Source organism: Pantherophis guttatus, chromosome 1 (assembly GCF_059756535.1).
Source record: "Pantherophis guttatus breed Tessera chromosome 1, ASM5975653v1, whole genome shotgun sequence".
Classification (NCBI taxonomy): Eukaryota; Metazoa; Chordata; class Lepidosauria; order Squamata; family Colubridae; genus Pantherophis; species Pantherophis guttatus.
In genome coordinates this window covers 12,513,663-12,530,551 of record NC_142063.1, presented here as the reverse complement: position 1 = coordinate 12,530,551, position 16,889 = coordinate 12,513,663, and the positions used below count along the sequence as shown (strand labels likewise).

Here is a 16,889-nt window from a genome sequence, read left to right as displayed (position 1 = left end):
CTTACTCCCAAGTCGTCCCTTTTGTTTTAACTGTTCGTGCCTTCTGGCAGCTCTGTGCATGCATGCCCTAGGAACAGGCTCCTCCTGTTCCTCTGCCTTTCTGCTATCTGACTCTGGAGGCTCCAGAGTCCGTGCATCACTCCCAGATGGCCCTGGCCCCATCTCTGCCTCTGACGCAGAGCCCTCATCCAGACCTTCCCCAGACTCCAGGACTGGCCCATGTTCCTCCCCAGCCTCCTCACTGTCCAACTCCACTACCAGCTCTGCAGGCTCCTGGCAGACCACAACAGGCTGTTGGGGATGAGCCTCTGTTGGCTGCATCTCAAACTGATGGTTCCTGTATTCTGCAGTTTTTCTGGAAATCCGTTCATACTCCCACACCATTGGAAGGGTGTTCATCCCAAAGGGCCTAGCACCTTTGGGACAACCTGGAGGTTTTTAAGAAGAGACTATTAACAGTTCTCTTGTCTGAAATGGCATAGGTCTGTGATGGCAGCGCCCTGTCTATGGGCACGCCAGCCATCGCCCCAGTTCAGCTTTGCTGCGCATGCGCCTCCCGCCAGCCAGCTGGTTGTCTGGTCTCTGCTGTGCGGGGGGGTGGATGGCATGTGGGGGGGCACACGCGCATGTGCAGCGGTGCGGGGCATGTGCAGGGGGTACATGCATGCGCGGAGGGGAGGGGCGCGTGCATTGGGGGTTTGGGCACACACACACATACTTTGAGCACTCAGTCCGGAAAAGGTTGCCCATCACTGGTATAGGTTCTCCTGCTTGAGCAAGGGGCTGGACTAGAAGATCTCCAAGGTCCCTTTCAACTCTGTTATTCTATTCTATTCTATTCTATTCTATTCTATTCTATTCTATTCTATTCTATTCTATTCTATTTTCTATTCTATTCTATTATTCTATTTTCTATTCTATTCTATTTTCTATTCTATTCTATTCATTTTCTATTCTATTTTCTATTCTTATTCTATTCTATTCTAATTCTATTCTATTCTATTCTTCTATTCTATTCTTATTCTATTCTATTCTTCTTATTCTATTCTATTCTTCTATTTTCTATTCTATTCTATTTTCTATTCTATTCTATTCTATTCATTTTCTATTCTATTCTTATTCTATTCTATTATTCTATTCTAATTCTATTCTATTCTATTCTATTCTTCTATTCTTATTCTATTTTATTCTATTCTATTCTATTCTTCTATTCTATTCTTATTCGATTCTATTCTATTATTCTATTCTTATTCTATTCTATTCTATTCTATTCTTCTATTCTATTCTTATTCGATTCGATTCAATTCTATTCTATTCTATTCATGTCCTGGATGACTGAGAATCTCCATAGACATTTATGACGGTTGCAGCATCCTGGGGGACACATGATCACTATTTGCAACTTTCCCTGCAGGCTTCCATCAGGCAAAATCAATGAGAGAAGTTGGATTAGCTTAATGACCATGTGATTCACTTAACAACTGCAGTCATTCAGTAATTTGCTGTGGCGTAACTGGATTAAGGTCATAAAAATTGGTCATAAAATCAGGCGAAACTCACTTAACAAGTACTTTGTTTAGTAACAGGAATTTTGTGGTCGTAGGTCGAGGACTACCCGTACTGGCCTTATTCATGCAACTTATTTAACAGGCTCAAAGATTGTTCCGGTAGTCTTAACAGGTAGTCCTTGACTTACAACAGTTCATTTAGTGACCGTTCAAAGTTACAACATCCCTATGGTCACATGAGCAAAATTCGGCGGCTTGGCAACTGACTCATATTTGTGACGGTTGCAGTGTCCCAGGGTCACGCGATCCGCTTTTGCGACCTCCTAACAAGCAAAGTCAATGGGGAAGCCAGGTTCGCTTAACAACCAGGTTACTCACTTCTCAACTGCACTGATTCACTTCACAACTGTGGCAAGACAAGTCGCAAAACTCACTTAACGACTGTCTCGCTCAACGACAGAAAAACGTTCCAGAGAAATCTCTGATCTTCTTCACCCATCTTATTTAGTGTCTTGTCCTTCTTTCTCCTTCATTCAAGCATGTTAATCACCGCTGTATTTTTCTAACCCACCCAATATCTAAGGGGCTGCCACAAAGAAGAGGAGGTCAGCCTGTTCTCCAAAGGACCTGAAGAAGCAATGGGTGGAAGCTAACTACTCAGTGGAACAGCTTTCCTCCAGAAGTTATGGGTGCTCCAACACTGGAGGTTTTTAAGAAGAGATTGGACAGGCGCTTATCTGGAATGGTAAGGTCTCCTTCCTGAGCTGGCAGTTGGACTAGAAGACCTCCAAAGTCCCTTCCAACTCTGTTTTTAGAATAGAGTAGAGTAGAGTAGAGTAGAGTAGAGTAGAGTAGAGTAGAATAGAATAGAATAGAATAGAATAGAATAGAATAGAATAGAATAGAATAGAATAGAATAGAATAGAATAGAATAGAATAACAGAGTCGGAAGGGACCTTGGAGGTCTTCTAGTCCAACCCCCTGCTTAGGCAGGAAACCTTACACCACTTCAGACGAATGGTTATCCAACATCTTCTTAAAAACTTCCAGTGTTGGAGCATTCACAACTTCTGGAGGCAAGTTGTTCCACTGATTAATTGCTCTCACTGTCAGGAAATTTCTCCTTAGTTCTAAGTTGCTTCTCTCCTTGATTAGTTTCCACCCATTGCTTCTTGTCCTACCCTATTGGAGAATAGCTTGACTCCCTCTTCTTTGTGGCAGCCTCTGAGATATTGGAAGACTGCTATCATGTCTCCCCTGGTCCTTCTTTTCATTAAACTAGCCATTCCCAGTTTCTGCAACCATTCTTCCTACGTTTTAGCCTCCAGTCCCCTAAGCATCTTGGTTGCTCTTCTCTGCACTCTTTCTAGAGTCTCAACAACTTTTTTACATCGTGGCGACCAAAACTGGATGCAGATTTTCTGTTATCTGTTCGCATTACATGTCCATAATATGTGAGATTCTGCTTGCTAATTGTCTCCTCAGGATAACGGTCAGCCTTTATTTCCTCTTGGCCCCATTGATTGATTCTTCTTGAAGTCCATGGTAACTTAGTAACCCATAATTCAGAGATGTTCTGTCTTCTTCCTCCTCTAATTCTTTCTTAAATGTCCAGCTTTCGCAGCCACGCGTTGCTCCTAGGGAGACCCATTGCTTTCACTCTTCTGATCCCAGTTGTCATAGAAATATCCTTACCCTTCATGATCTCGCCTAAATTGGCCGTTTCCGTCTTTCCTGGGATTAATCGTCTTTACGTCTCCAGCATGCCTCCCGTTTCGTTTCTACTTCAGCCGAAAAAACAAATCTTTTTTTTTTCTTTCAGCTGTGATTTTTTTTTTTTAAACTGAAAATTTTATATGTTACAAAAGTGCTTTTTTCAAGAGGCAACTGGACTTTTCTGGTTTTTTCTTTTGAAGATGTTTCGTTTCTCATCCAAGAAGCTTCTTCAGCTCTGACTGGATGGTGGGGAACGGAAGGATTGATACTCCTTGCAGACAGCTGGTCATTTGCATCCTTTTTAGAGAGTTGTTGAGGCCATCTGGAGATTGGTTTGAAAGAGGGATCGAAGAGGCCATCTATGTCAAAACTGAACAACCCTCTCTCAACAGAGGGGTGGGATACGACATCTTTTTTTATTTTTATTTTATTTTATTGAATTTGTATACCGCCCTACTCCCGAAGGACTCAGGGCGGTGAACAGCCATGGAATAAAACATATAAATACAAAATTTAAAATAGATTAAAACGAATTAAATAATTTGGCTGAACAAATTTAAAACCCCAATAATTTAAAACCAGATTTAAAATTTCCATTTAAAAAGGGGAAAGACTTAGGTCAGGCCGGCTTGATGAAATAGGAAGGTCTTGAGCGTGCGACGGAAGGTACGCAGATCCGGGATCCTCCGTATCTCCGGTGGGAGCTCGTTCCAGATAGTAGGTGCCCCCACAGAGAAGGCCCTCCCCCTGGGGGCCACCAGTCGACATTGTTTGGCCGACGGCACCCGGAGGAGCCCCTGTCTATGGGAGCGTACTGATCGGTGGGAGGGGGTTGGTGGTAGCAGGCGGTCCTGTAAATAACCAGGTCCTAAGCCATGGAGCGCTCTAAAGGTGATAACCAAAACCTTGAAGCGCATCCGGAAGACCACCGGGAGCCAGTGCAGCTCGCGCAGGAGAGGTGTTACATGGGAGCGCCACGTCGCTCCCGTCACCACCCGCGCAGCCGCACTCTGCACCAGTTGGAGCCTCCGAGTGCTCCTCAAGGGGAGCCCCATGTAGAGAGCGTTACAATAGTCCAGACGGGAGGTGACGAGGGCATAAGTGACCGTGGTAAGGAGTCCCGATCTAGAAAGGGACGCAACTGGCGAATTAGGCGAACCTGATGAAAAATCCTCCCGGTCACAGCCGTCAAATGCTCTTCTAAAGACAGCCGTGAGTCCAGGAGGACACCCAAGTTGCGAGCCCTCTCCGTGGGGGCCAATGATTCGCCCCCAATAGTCAGCAATGGCACCAGCTGACTATATCGGGACGTCGGAAACCACAGCCACTCAGTCTTGGATGGGTTGAGCCTGAGCCTGTTTCTCCCCATCCAGATCCGTACGGCCTCCAGGCACTGGGACATCACTTCAAGGGCATCGTTGGGGTGGTCGGGGGTAGACATCTGTATCCAGTCTACCACTCAGATGACCCTGAAGACACAGATAAATCTCCAAGTGGCCTCACTGATTCTCTAAAACGATGCAAATGACCAACTGTCTGCAAAGGGATCTAAATCCTTCCGTTTCCCCACCCCACCCCAATCCAGTCAGAGCTGAAGAGGCTTCTTGGAGGAGAAGCGAAACATCTTCAAAGAAAAACCAGAAAGTCCAGTTGCCTCTTGAAAAAAGCACCTTCCGGACAACCATGACCTGGATGGCTGAGAATCTCCATACAGATTTATACCTTATATAAAAGAAATCCTGGACAGGTAACAAAATACACAAGCAATACAAAGCTCAACGCTCACGTAAGGTGCTTTTTCAAGAGGCAACTGGACTTCCTTCGCTTTTCTTTGAAGACGTTTTGCTCCTCATCCGTATTTATCCATAATTAGGACAGTTGCACTGTCCAGATGTCACTGGCAACCTTCCCGGCTAGTTTCCAACAAGCAAAATTTTCGTTGCTAAGCGAAACATTTGTTCCGTTGCTCCATTGTATTACCTTTCTTGCCACCATGATTGTTAAGTGAATCACCGCAACTGCTAAGGACGTAACACGGTTGTTAAATTAATCTGGCTTCCCCCATTGAATTTGCTCGTCAGACGGTCACAAAAGGGGATCAAATGACCCTCAAGATACTCACGATTTATTTATTTATTTATTTATTTATTTATTTATTTATTTATTTATTTATTTATTTATTTGTCAAGAACATATTAGGTAATAAGTATAAAGTATAACAGGGTCTAAAGCACCCTGTTATTAAGACCAGCTGCCTGCAATTACTGCAAGTTCAATTCTCACCAGGCTCAAGGTTGACTCAGCCTTCCATCCTTTCTAAGGTAGTGATCTGTCCCCGTCCACACACACACACAAACACAGCCAGCCGAGGGTTAAGGAAGCACTTGGAACACACCCAGCTCTTTATCTCCAACTTGGCAGCGATATACACGCCGTCTGCCAAGTGCTTTTATTTCCACAGAAAACAGAAAGATAATATACTCAGCTTCCAAACGTCCAACAACAATAAATATTCCTCCCAGCAGTTCCAAACGAGGCTTTAGTGACTATCCAAGGTTAGTTTTGTTCGTCACAGGGATCACTGGCCACCACCCTCTCTTATATAGTCTCTGGGGTGTGGTCCAGTGACTCAGTTCTAATCCCTAGCACGCCTCCTGAGCTGCTGCAATCGTTTATCACACCTTTGGAGGCGTGCGTCCAGGAATGATGTCTCTCCCTCGCTCTCATCCGAGCCACCTATCTCCCTGCTAATCTCCTCTCCCTCGGCCGGCACCTGAGACAGTGCCAGAGGGGAGGGGCCTGGAGAGGGAGGCCTGGCTGACTCCTCTTCCTCATGCTCGGAGCTTTCTTCCTCCGATGGGACAGGCTCAGAGGGCGGGGCCACAACAGGTAGGTAAAATGAGGACCCAGTTTGTGGGGGCAATAAGCTGACTTTGTATAAATATACAAAAGTAGGAAGGCTATTGCTTAGCGCATTGTAAGCCGCCCTGAGTCTCTGGAGAAGGGCGGCATATAAATCAAATTAAAAAAAAAAAAAAGTATAAACATGGATTGGATACATGAAAAGAGCAAGTAAAAAAGGAATATTAGGACAGGGACGGTAGGCACGCTGCCTTACAGACCTCTTAGGAATGGGCTGAGGTCAACAGTAGACAGTTTAAGGTTAAAGTTATGGGGGGTTTGGGGAAGAGACCACAGAGGCAGGTAGTGCAGGATCAAACTGCTAGCAGTGGGCAGAATCAGCCTGCAATGTTGCATTCTTACCACTGTGCCACCAGGACTCTTGAGAGAGGAAGGAAGGAAGGAAGGAGACTTATATACCGCTTTACGGTGCTTTACAGCCCTCTCTAAGCGGTTTACAGAGTCAGCCTCTTGCCCTTCCAACAATCCGGGTCCTCATTTTACCCACCTCGGAAGGATGGAAGGCTGAGTCCACCTTGAGCCGGTCAGGATCAAACTGCTAGCAGTGGGCAGAATCAGCCTGCAATGCTGCATTCTTACCACTGTGCCACCAGGACTCTTGAGAGAGGAAGGAAGGAGACTTATATACCACTTCACAGTGCTTTACAGCCCTCTTTAAGCGGTATACAGAGTCAGCCTCTTGCCCCCAACAATCTGGGTCCTCATTTTACCCACCTCGGAAGGACGGAAGGCTGAGTCAACCTTGAGCTGGTCAGAATCAAACTGCAGGCAGCTGGCAGTCAGCAAAAGTAGCCTGCAGTACTGCATTCTAACCACTGGGCCACCGTGGCTCTTGTAACACTCTTGTTAAGTAAATCTGGCTTTCCCCCCATTGACTTTGCTTGTCAGAAGGTCACCAAAGGGGATATAACATGACCCCGGGATACTTCAACCGTCATAAATATGAACCAGTTGTCAAGCAGCTGAAATTTGATCATGTGACCATTGGGGGATGCTGCGATGGACGTAAGTGTGGGAAACAGCCACAAGTCCCTTTTTTTTTTCCAGCACCGTTGTAACTTTGAACGGTCACTAAACGAACTGTCGTAAGTTGAGGATTTCATGTACTTTGAGAGAAAAGACCTGTAATATGCAGGCTTCAAACCAAGTGCTCCTATAGATGTGTAACGGATGAGACATAATAGAAAGAAAGTCACCCAGATTGCAGAACATTGACAGAAACGGCGCTGACAAAGTTTTCTGAATTGGACCACTTTTCCAAGGAATATCCAACCTGTGTGGCCGGTTGGATGGGAATTGTAGTCCAAAACTACAATTTGCAAATTTGGGGTTGAGGAAGCTTTAAAAGTGGGATGCATACTCTTTTTTTTTTAATAAAAGAAAAACGATGAACGCTTTGGATATATACTTCTTCATCTGCCTTTTTATAGTGTTAATTCAATATACGTCTGTATGTAGAATATTCTATATTCTAGGACAGTGAGGGCTAACCTTTTTGCCATCGTGTGCCAAAAGCGGGGGGAACGCAGGGGGGGGTCACACACATGCATGCCGGCGCCCATAATTCAATGTGCCCCGCCCCCCCATGCATGTGAGTGCAACACACACACACACACACACCCCGCGACCCCCGCTATTGGCACACGGTGGGACCGGAAGGTCCATTTTTCGCCCTCCCCAGGCTCCAGAGCCTTTCTAAGAGCCTGGGGAGGACAAAAACGGCCTCCTGATATCCAGTGGGCCTGGAAGGCCCAAAAATCAGCTGGCCAGGGCGCGCATGTGCGCTGGAGCTGAGATATGGCTCCGCGTGCAACCTGTAGCACGTGTTCACCATCACAGTTCTAGGATGTAGCAGAAAATATTACAGCTGCTTACAGTTTTGTGTGTGTGCTGTGTGTGTTTATGTGTGCATGTGTTAAAAACAGCCCATTTCCTTCCCAAAGCAACTCTGTGTGCAATCTGCAAGTAAAATATTAAAACATAAAAACTGTACCATAAATACAGTTAGCTATAGAACTGTTACAGAATCAAGGGTGAAAGTTATTGGAAGAAACATCAAGTTGCAAACTGACTAAATCAAGATTTTAAAAAAAAGAGATAATATCTACCTAAAGAGAGTCGATATTTGTGACTTCATCGGTAGACAAAATAATTATCCAGTTTGACTCCAAATTGTGCTAATCGGCTTTAGAACAGTTGTTAAGTGTCCTCTGCTTGTTCTCTGCTTTATTGTTGACAAAACCGAATGTGTAGCTCAGGGCTGAACTGTGAGGTCCTTGGTGGTCTCTGAGCTTGGTTGTTTTCCTGCAGACGTCTCATAACCCAATTAGGTAACATCATCAGTGCTAGAAAGCAGTAAGATTTGTTCTCAGCTCCCATGCTCTCAGCAAACCCCACTCACTTCATGACCCTAGTTGGGTCATGAAACATCTGTATAAAAATAAAAAAAAAGCAACCAAGCTCAGAGACCACCAAGGACCCCACCCCCACCCCCCAAAAAACCAATTTTCTCAATTTAAATCGGAAAGAGGTCATTTGTCTTTTCTTTCCCCCGAAGCTAATTTTGTGGCAGATGGAGACAAGGCTCCTTGTTCCTCCCCTTGTGCTTCCTTCTCAGCTGAAGACTCCGAAGAAGATTCCATCGCTCCTAATGACTGCAAGAAGGTAAGGCTTTGGCATCCCATAATTGTCCTCCCTTATTAGCACAGGCGCCCAGCAAATTCTGCTTTCTGGCTTAGACTCCACGCAGAAGATTTGAGGCTCAAGCTGTTGGTGTTTTCAGGAGCCAGCAGAAGTTGGCTTAAGAGGCCCATCTATCTCTGTTCCTGACAGCCAGGTATCCCCAGGTAGCTCAGAAGGAAGCCGTAAAAGAGACAGGAGAAATTTCCTGACAATTAGAACAATTAACCAGTGGAACTGCCTGCCTCCAGAAGTTGTGAATGCTCCAACACTGGAAGTTTTTGAGAAGAGATTGGACAACCATTTGTCTGAAGTGGTGTAGGGTTTCCTGCCTAAGCAGGGGGTTGGACTAGAAGACCTCCAAGGTCCCTTCCAACTCTGTTATTCTATTCTATTCTATTCTATTCTATTTCTATTTCTATTTCTATTTCTATTTCTATTTCTATTTCTATTTCTATTTCTATTTCTATTTCTATTCTATTCATGGATGGTCACAGTGGAAATCCTGCAAGTGATATCACATGATTTAAGTTCCCCTTTTCAGAGCGAGGTGACTTCTGACTATGGTTAGGGTTGGAAGTCTGTATTACAGGTAGTCCTCGACGTCCGACCACAATTCAGCCCAAAATTTCTGTTATTAAGTGAGACATTTGTTAAGTGAATTTTGCCCCATTTTACAACCTTTCTTGCCTCAGTTGTTAAGTGAACCACTGCAGTTGTTAAGATAGTAACATGGTCATTAAGTGAATCTGGCTTCTCCAGTGACTTTGCTCGTCAGAATAGCAATAAGAATAACGCTTAGACTTATATACCGCTTCACAGTGCTTCACAGCCCTCTCTAAGCGGTTTTACAGAGTCAGCATCTTGCCCCCAACAATCTGGGTCCTCATTTTACAGACCTCAGAAGGATGGAAGGCTGCTGAGTCAACCTTGAGCCAGGTGAGATTCGAACTGCTAAACTGCTGGCAGTCGGCAGAAATAGCCTGCAATATTGCATTCTAACTATGAGCTGCATTGGTGTAGTGGTTAGAGTGCGGTACTGCAGGCTACTTCTGCTGACTGCCGGCTGACTGCAATTTGGTAGTTCAAATCTCACCAGGCTCGGTGTTGACTTAGACTTGAAAAAGTGACTTACAGCCGTTTTTCACCCTTACGACCGTTGCAGCCTCCTCGTAGTCACGTGATCCAAACTCGGCCGCTTGGCAACTGGCATGAATTTGTGACGGTTGTACTGTCCCAAGGTCACCTGATCGCCATTTGCGACCTTCCCAGCCGGCTTCCGACAAGCAAAGTCAGTGGGAGAAGCCAGATGTCAAGGTTCTGTCCTGACCTAGGCTTCCCCTGCAGCACGAAGCCAAATCCTCGTCCCGATAAACCACTTTTATTTAATTGACAGTGAATTCCTCTCCAGCAAAGTCTTTCAAGATAGTTCACAATTACCGATCTTTATCAGGCTTGGAGAGTGGCCAGGCCGATATCTTTCAGACTCCACAATACTTGGCAAGAATGCAATAATGAACTAATTGTCTCCTGCAAATTCCCCTCCTCTTTTGCTCCCCTTTTATTCCCTCTGGGAGGGGCCCATTCACTGTCCACCTGTGGCTTTACTCCTGAGTCGACCCTTCTTCCTTAGCTGTTCCCTTTGCCTGGCAGCTCTGCGCATGCACACACTGGGAACAGGCCCCAGCTGTTCGTCTGCCTCACTGATGTCTGACTCCGAAGGCAAATGATAACTGGCATATGGCCCTGGCCCCCTCTCTGCCTCCGATGCAGAGCCCTCATCAGAGCCATCCCCAGGCTCCAGGACTGGCCCATGTTCCTCCCCAACCTCCTCACTGTCCGAATCTGCTTCCAGATCCGCTGGTGGGCCACAACAGGTTCCAAGTAATACATCCCCAACAATAAGAACTCAGAGGCAGGCATATTCCTCAAAGAACATTTTATTGGGACATATCATATTGGCACAAGCTTGGTGGAAAACCAGCTCTTAAATTCCCGCCGGTTTTGCATCCAATTCAAATAAGTCACCAGTCACATGACCCAATCAGCATACAGTCCAGTTGCTAGGTGACCTCAGTCTCCACCTTCTGATCACCTGCAGAAACGTCCTTGATTCCCAGGGGAAAGAATTTTATTTTGGCTACAGCACCCCAGCTATCTATACCAGAGGTGGTATTCACTTACCTTCCCTACCAGTCCTCAAATGTGAGCGCACACGCCGTCTCTGCACATGCGCACGGCCTTCTGCGCACGCACAGTAGTCGTGCATTACGTGCGGGCGGGTGGGTGAAGCCTCCCGCAGTCACTGCTACCGGTTTGTGTGATCCGGAGAGAACCGGCTGAATCCCACCACTGCTCTATACCCCCCCTCCCTGCCCCTCAGCTCCAGGCTGTGTCAGCCCTGCAGCAATGTGAAAACTAAAACTCTCATAGGAAAGGCTACAAGGGCAGCAAATGGCCACAGTTAGGCCACTTCACGGTTGACACCAGATTCGCTTAAAAACTACATGATTCCCTGAACAACTGCAGTGATTTGCGCAACAGCTGTGGCAACAAAGGTCCTAAAATGTTAAAATGTTATTAAGAACAGCTGCCTGCAATTACTGCAGGTTTGAATCTCGCCAGGCTCAAGGTTGACTCAGCCTTCCATCCTTTCTAAGGTAGGTAAATTGAGGACCCAGTTGTGGAGGCAATAAGGTGACTTTGTATAAATATACAAAAGGATGAAGGCTCTTGCTTAACGCACTGTAAGCCACCCTGAGTCTCCGGAGAAGGGCGGCATATAAATCAAATTTAAAAAAAAAAAAAAAGGAACGAGGCTTGTTTAACAATTGCCTTGCTTAGCAACAGGAATTTGGAGCTCAATTGGTATATTTTTAAGATCAGAGATAAGATTTAAATTTGATGAAGTAATAATTAAATAAAGAATTAATGAATAGTATATGAAGTAATAATAAAATGTAGGGAAGTTTTAGAAATTGAAATAAGATTCAGAAGCATAAATATGTTTGAACTGTACTGTTAATAGTGAGAATTTAGGGTAAGAATTGTGAAATGTATTATGAGGTATTATTTGAATTAAGATTTAAGGTGGATTAATAGAAGGGTAATAGTTTTGATTATCTTAATATGCGTAAGCTTACTATAAAATGGTAATAGTTGAGATATGTGAGCCAAGATTAAGAAATAAATGTTATGGCAAAAATAGAACATACAAAATTGTGTTAAAAATGAAACAAAAAGCTGAACAAACTTATGACCGGATCAATGCTGTGTTCCGAAAAGATGTATTGTATGTTTGTCTGTGTGTTTTAAAAATTGTATTAAAAAAACTGCAAAAAAAAAAAAAAGAAAGAAATTTGGAGCTCAATTGGGATTGTAAATTGAGGATTACCTGTACCCTTGAAGCTTCTTAGGCAGAGATTTCAGTCAAGGAAACAAGTATCCCTTTTGCAGATGGAATTTAGCCACTCTGCCCTCAAAGATGGCGTCCTTCCGCTTATAATATCTACACATTTTACTCCCCCCCCCCCTTTTTTTAGGAGATCATGGTGGGACCTCAGTACCAGGCCATTGTCCCTCTCTTGGACTTGAACCGGCAGGGCGAAAAAGGTGAGCAATTTTTCTCCTGAGGAGCCTTGTTGTTTTAGCCTTCGGCAGTGCTGTATGGGTGTCTTTAATCTTCTCATTCTAGAAGTTAACCTTCAGGGCCAGGAGCTGTGCAAATCGGGCTGTCCTTAGACAACACCAGTTGAGGATTTCGGAGTTTTGGAAAAACAAAGAAATAGCCCCTGAGGGGAAAAAAAGTGAAAATTTGCCGTGTTTTGCAGACAATGAAAAGAACAAGCCTTGTTGCTTGAACACCTTGTCTTCTTCTTCACAAATCTCCTACAGTATTTGAGTTTTTCATTGAGGTTCTCACCTCAGAGTTAAAATGCTGAACATTTGTCACACAATTGTGATGGGTGCAACCAGAACGTTGGTCTCACAATTGTCATGTGTGCAACCAGGGCCTAGGAGTGAGTTTGGTTGAGCCCAGTTTCCTAGATTCCTTGTAATGGGAATGGAGAAATTGCTTGCTTGCTTATTTCCTTATTTATTAGACTTTTACCCCTCCTTTTTTACCTTATAAATAACTCAAGGCAGCAAGCATATTTAATACTCCGTCCTCCTCCTGTTTTCCCCACAACAATCCTGTGAGATGGGTTGGGCTAAGAGAGAAGGACTGGCCCAAAGTCACTCCCAGCCAGTTTTTATGCCTAAAGTGGGATTAGAATTCATAGTCTCCTGGTGGTTGGCCTAAAGTCACCCAGCTGTCTTTCATGCCTAAGGTGGGACTAGAACTCACCGTCTCCTGGTGATTGGCCCAAAGTCACCCAGTTGCTTTCATGCCTAAGGTGGGACTAGAACTCACCGTCTCCTGGTGATTGGCCCAAAGTCACCCAGTTGCTTTCATGCCTAAGGTGGGACTAGAACTCACCGTCTCCTGGTGATTGGCCCAAAGTCACCCAGTTGCTTTCATGCCTAAGGTGGGACTAGAACTCACCGTCTCCTGGTGATTGGCCCAAAGTCACCCAGTTGCTTTCATGCCTAAGGTGGGACTAGAACTCACCGTCTCCTGGTGATTGGCCCAAAGTCACCCAGTTGCTTTCATGCCTAAGGCGGGACTAGAACTCATTGTCTCCTGGTGATTGGCCCAAAGTCACCCAGTTGGCTTTCATGCCTAAGGCGGGACTAAAACTCATTGTCTCCTGGTGATTGGCCCAAAGTCACCCAATTGGCTTTCATGCCTAAGGCAGGACTAGAGCTTGCAATCTCCTGGTGATTGGCCCAAAGTCTCCCAGTCTGCTTCTATACCTAAGCTGCGATTAGAATTCATCGTCTCCTGGTAATTGATCCTAAAATCATCCAGCCAATTTTCATGCCTATGGTGGAACTAGATCTCAATCACCTCTTGTGATTGGCCCGACATCACCCAGCCGGCTTTCATACTTAAAGTGGGACTAGAAATCACAATCTCCTGGTTTCTAGGCCAGGACTTTAACCATCACACTAAACTCTGGGTTTAGTCTCTCTCTTTCTCTCTGTCTCTCTCTCTCTCACACTCACTCACTCTTTCTTTTTTCACCTAGTCTATGAAAATGATGACCAGTTGCTGTGGGATCCAAACATCCTTCCGGAGAGGGAGGTGGAAGAATTCCTCTTCCGAGCTATCAAGAGGAGATGGGATGAAGTCTCCAACGCCAGGCTTCCTGAAGGAGAGATGGTGAAGGATAACGAACAAGTGAGTTCTGTGTGGCTAAGGCTCCCCCATCACGAGTGAGATTGCTGCAAGGAAGATGCTTATGAACGGTAGGAAGATTAATTAATGAGTTGCTGTATTTTTTGGAGTATAAGACGCTCCGGAGTATAAGACGCACCTTAGTTTTGGGGGAGGAAAATAAGAAAAAAAAAATCTGCCTCTGCCTACCAGCATCCATCGGTATTCATCTGGCTAGCGTCCTGTCAGTGTGTGAGACTGTTTGGAAACTGAAACAGTATTTGCTATGTGAGCAACAAGGAAGGAAACAGCAAGGAGCCTGGGCATGGCTTAGGTCAATTGTTCTAAAGCTGCATGTTGTGCTGATCTCTGAAACTGAAACTGAAACTCCTCTCCTCTGCTTGTGTTTTGCTTGCTGCTGCAAACTCTGAGACTCCTTGCAGCAAATAGCGAACAGCCAAGTCAGCTTCAGGACATTATTGCAGCCTGATTCAACACGAGCAGCTGATTGGTGGGTGGATCGGCCTCCCGGAATACCCCAATCAGCTGGTCCAGGGTACAGGGATTGCCATAGACCATCGCCTCCTCTGTGCCTCATGTTTTTGGCTACATTCAGTGTATAAGACGCATCCAAATTTTCACCCTCTTAGAGGGGAAAAAAAGTGTGTCTTATACTCTGAAAAACACGGTAATTTAAAAATTCTGATGCCACCTCAAACCTCCCCTCAGCAGAGAAGGATACTAGGGCAACAACCCCCCCCCCCCCAAAAAAAATAGATTAGCCTGTTTGCAAAAGTGTTTCGGCCCTAACAGTGATTCTTAACTTAACTTCTTTGTGCAAAAGACATGCCCAGGTCAGACAAAGCTTTAGCTACTGGATGCTAAAGTTGGCAGGTGCTTGGCTGGGGAAGATGTTAACCTAGTTGGGTAGTGGAAAGAACAAAAAAAAAAGATAAACTAGTTCAGAGAGCACCAGGGACTGCACAGATTAACCCTGAGCTACATATATTCCCTTCTCTTGGAGAGAAGGATGGTTCCAAGCCATGTCAAGGTCTTCAGCATTGAGTATCACGATGCCAATGGTGCTCTCTCAGCTTGCTTGTTTTCGTGCAGATGTTTCATTACCCAAAGATATCAGTGCTAGAAGGGAATGGGAGGTGGTGGAGGAGGAGGAGGTGGAAGACATGGAGGACGACATGGAGAGGACGAGAAGGAGGTGGAGAACATGGAGGAGGAAGTGAGGAGGTGCAGAAGGAGGACATGGAGGAGGAGAGGAGGAGGTGGAGAACGAGGAGGAGGAGGACATGGAGAGGTGGAGGTGGTGGTGGAGAAGGAGGTGGAGGACATGGAGGAGGACATGGAGAGGAGGAGGTGGAGGTGGAGAAACAGGGCATGGAGGAGGAGGAGGTGAAAAAGGAGGACATGGAGGAGAAGAGGAGGAGGTGGAGGACATGGAGAGGAGGAGGTGAAAAAGGAGGACATGGAGGAGAAGAGGAGGAGGTGGAGGACATGGAGAGGAGGAGGAGGTGGTGGAGAAGGAGGACATGGAGAAGGAGAAGAGGTGGTGAAGGACATGGGGAAGAGGAGGAGGTGGTGGAGAAGGAGGACATGGAGGAGGAGAGGAGGTGGTAGAGAACATGGAGAGGAGGAGGAGGTGGTGGTGGAGAAACAGGGCATGGAGGAGGAGGAGGAGGTGAAAAAGGAGGACATGGAGAGGAGGAGGAGGTGGTGGAGAAGGAGGTGGAGGAGGTGGAGGACATGGAGAGGAGGAGGTGGTGGTGGAGAAGCAGGGCATGGAGGAGAAGGAGGAGGTGAAAAAGGAGGACATGGAGGAGGAGAGGAAGTGGAGAACATGGAGGAGGAGGATGACATGGAGAGGAGGAGGAGGTGGTGGAGAAGGAGGACATGGAGAAGGAGAAGAGGTGGTGAAGGACATGGAGAAGAGAAGGAGGTGGTGGAGAAGGAGGACATGGAGAGGAGGACATGGAGGAGGTGGAGGACATGGAGAGGAGGAGGTGGTGGTGGAAGAGGAGGACATGGAGAAGGAGAGGAGGAGGGAGTGGAGAAGAGGGAGAGGAGAACATGGAGGAGAACGACTGTGAGGTCCTTGATGCTCCCTGAACTTGGTTGTTTTCTTGCACACGTTGCTTCACAACGCGCTGCAGCTGAGCTGGGTCCCTCCTCAGCCATTGTTACCCCATAGCTTATGTGCACGGTGACAGACAGTGGCAAGGTCTCGCTTCTTCTTCCCATCCCTTTTCCCTGCTCAGGTTCCTCTTTCTTGTCCCCGTAGCCAAAGCTGCTTTTCTGATCATCCGCCTCCCTGTGCGCTTCTGTCTCCCACAGGCCCTCTACGAATTGGTGAAATGTAACTTCAATGCAGAAGAAGCTTTGCGGCGACTCCGGTTCAACGTGAAGGTCATTCGAGGTGAGTCAGAAGGCAGTTCTTTCTATCCTTTCTCTTCTTTCTATCTTTCTCTTCTTTCTATCTTTCTCTTCTTTCTTTCTCTTCTTTCTATCCTTTCTCTTCTTTCTATCTTTCTCTTCTTTCTTTCTCTTCTTTCTATCCTTTCTATCTTTCTCTTCTTTCTTTCTCTTCTTTCTATCTTTCTCTTCTTTCTATATTTCTCTTCTTTCTATCCTTTCTCTTCTTTCTATATTTCTCTTCTTTCTATCCTTTCTCTTCTTTCTATCTTTCTTTTCTTTCTATCCTTTCTCTTCTTTCTATCTTTCTCTTCTCTTCTTTCTACCTTTCTCTTCTTTCTATCCTTTCTCTTCTTTCTATCTTTCTCTTCTTTCTTTCT

At 45.6% G+C, this 16,889-nt stretch overlaps 1 protein-coding gene across 1 annotated transcript in view; it reads left to right on the top strand.

Annotated features, from left to right (window-relative positions):
- The window catches only part of MIER2 (MIER family member 2), a 65,530-nt gene that overhangs the window by 34,261 nt on the left and 14,380 nt on the right, over positions 1 to 16,889 (top strand). The window contains exons 6-9 of the mRNA XM_060688559.2: positions 8,704 to 8,810; positions 12,368 to 12,437; positions 13,958 to 14,109; positions 16,432 to 16,513. Of these exons, the coding sequence (XP_060544542.2) occupies positions 8,704 to 8,810; positions 12,368 to 12,437; positions 13,958 to 14,109; positions 16,432 to 16,513 (411 nt within the window). The remainder of the gene's footprint in view (positions 1 to 8,703; positions 8,811 to 12,367; positions 12,438 to 13,957; positions 14,110 to 16,431; positions 16,514 to 16,889) is intronic.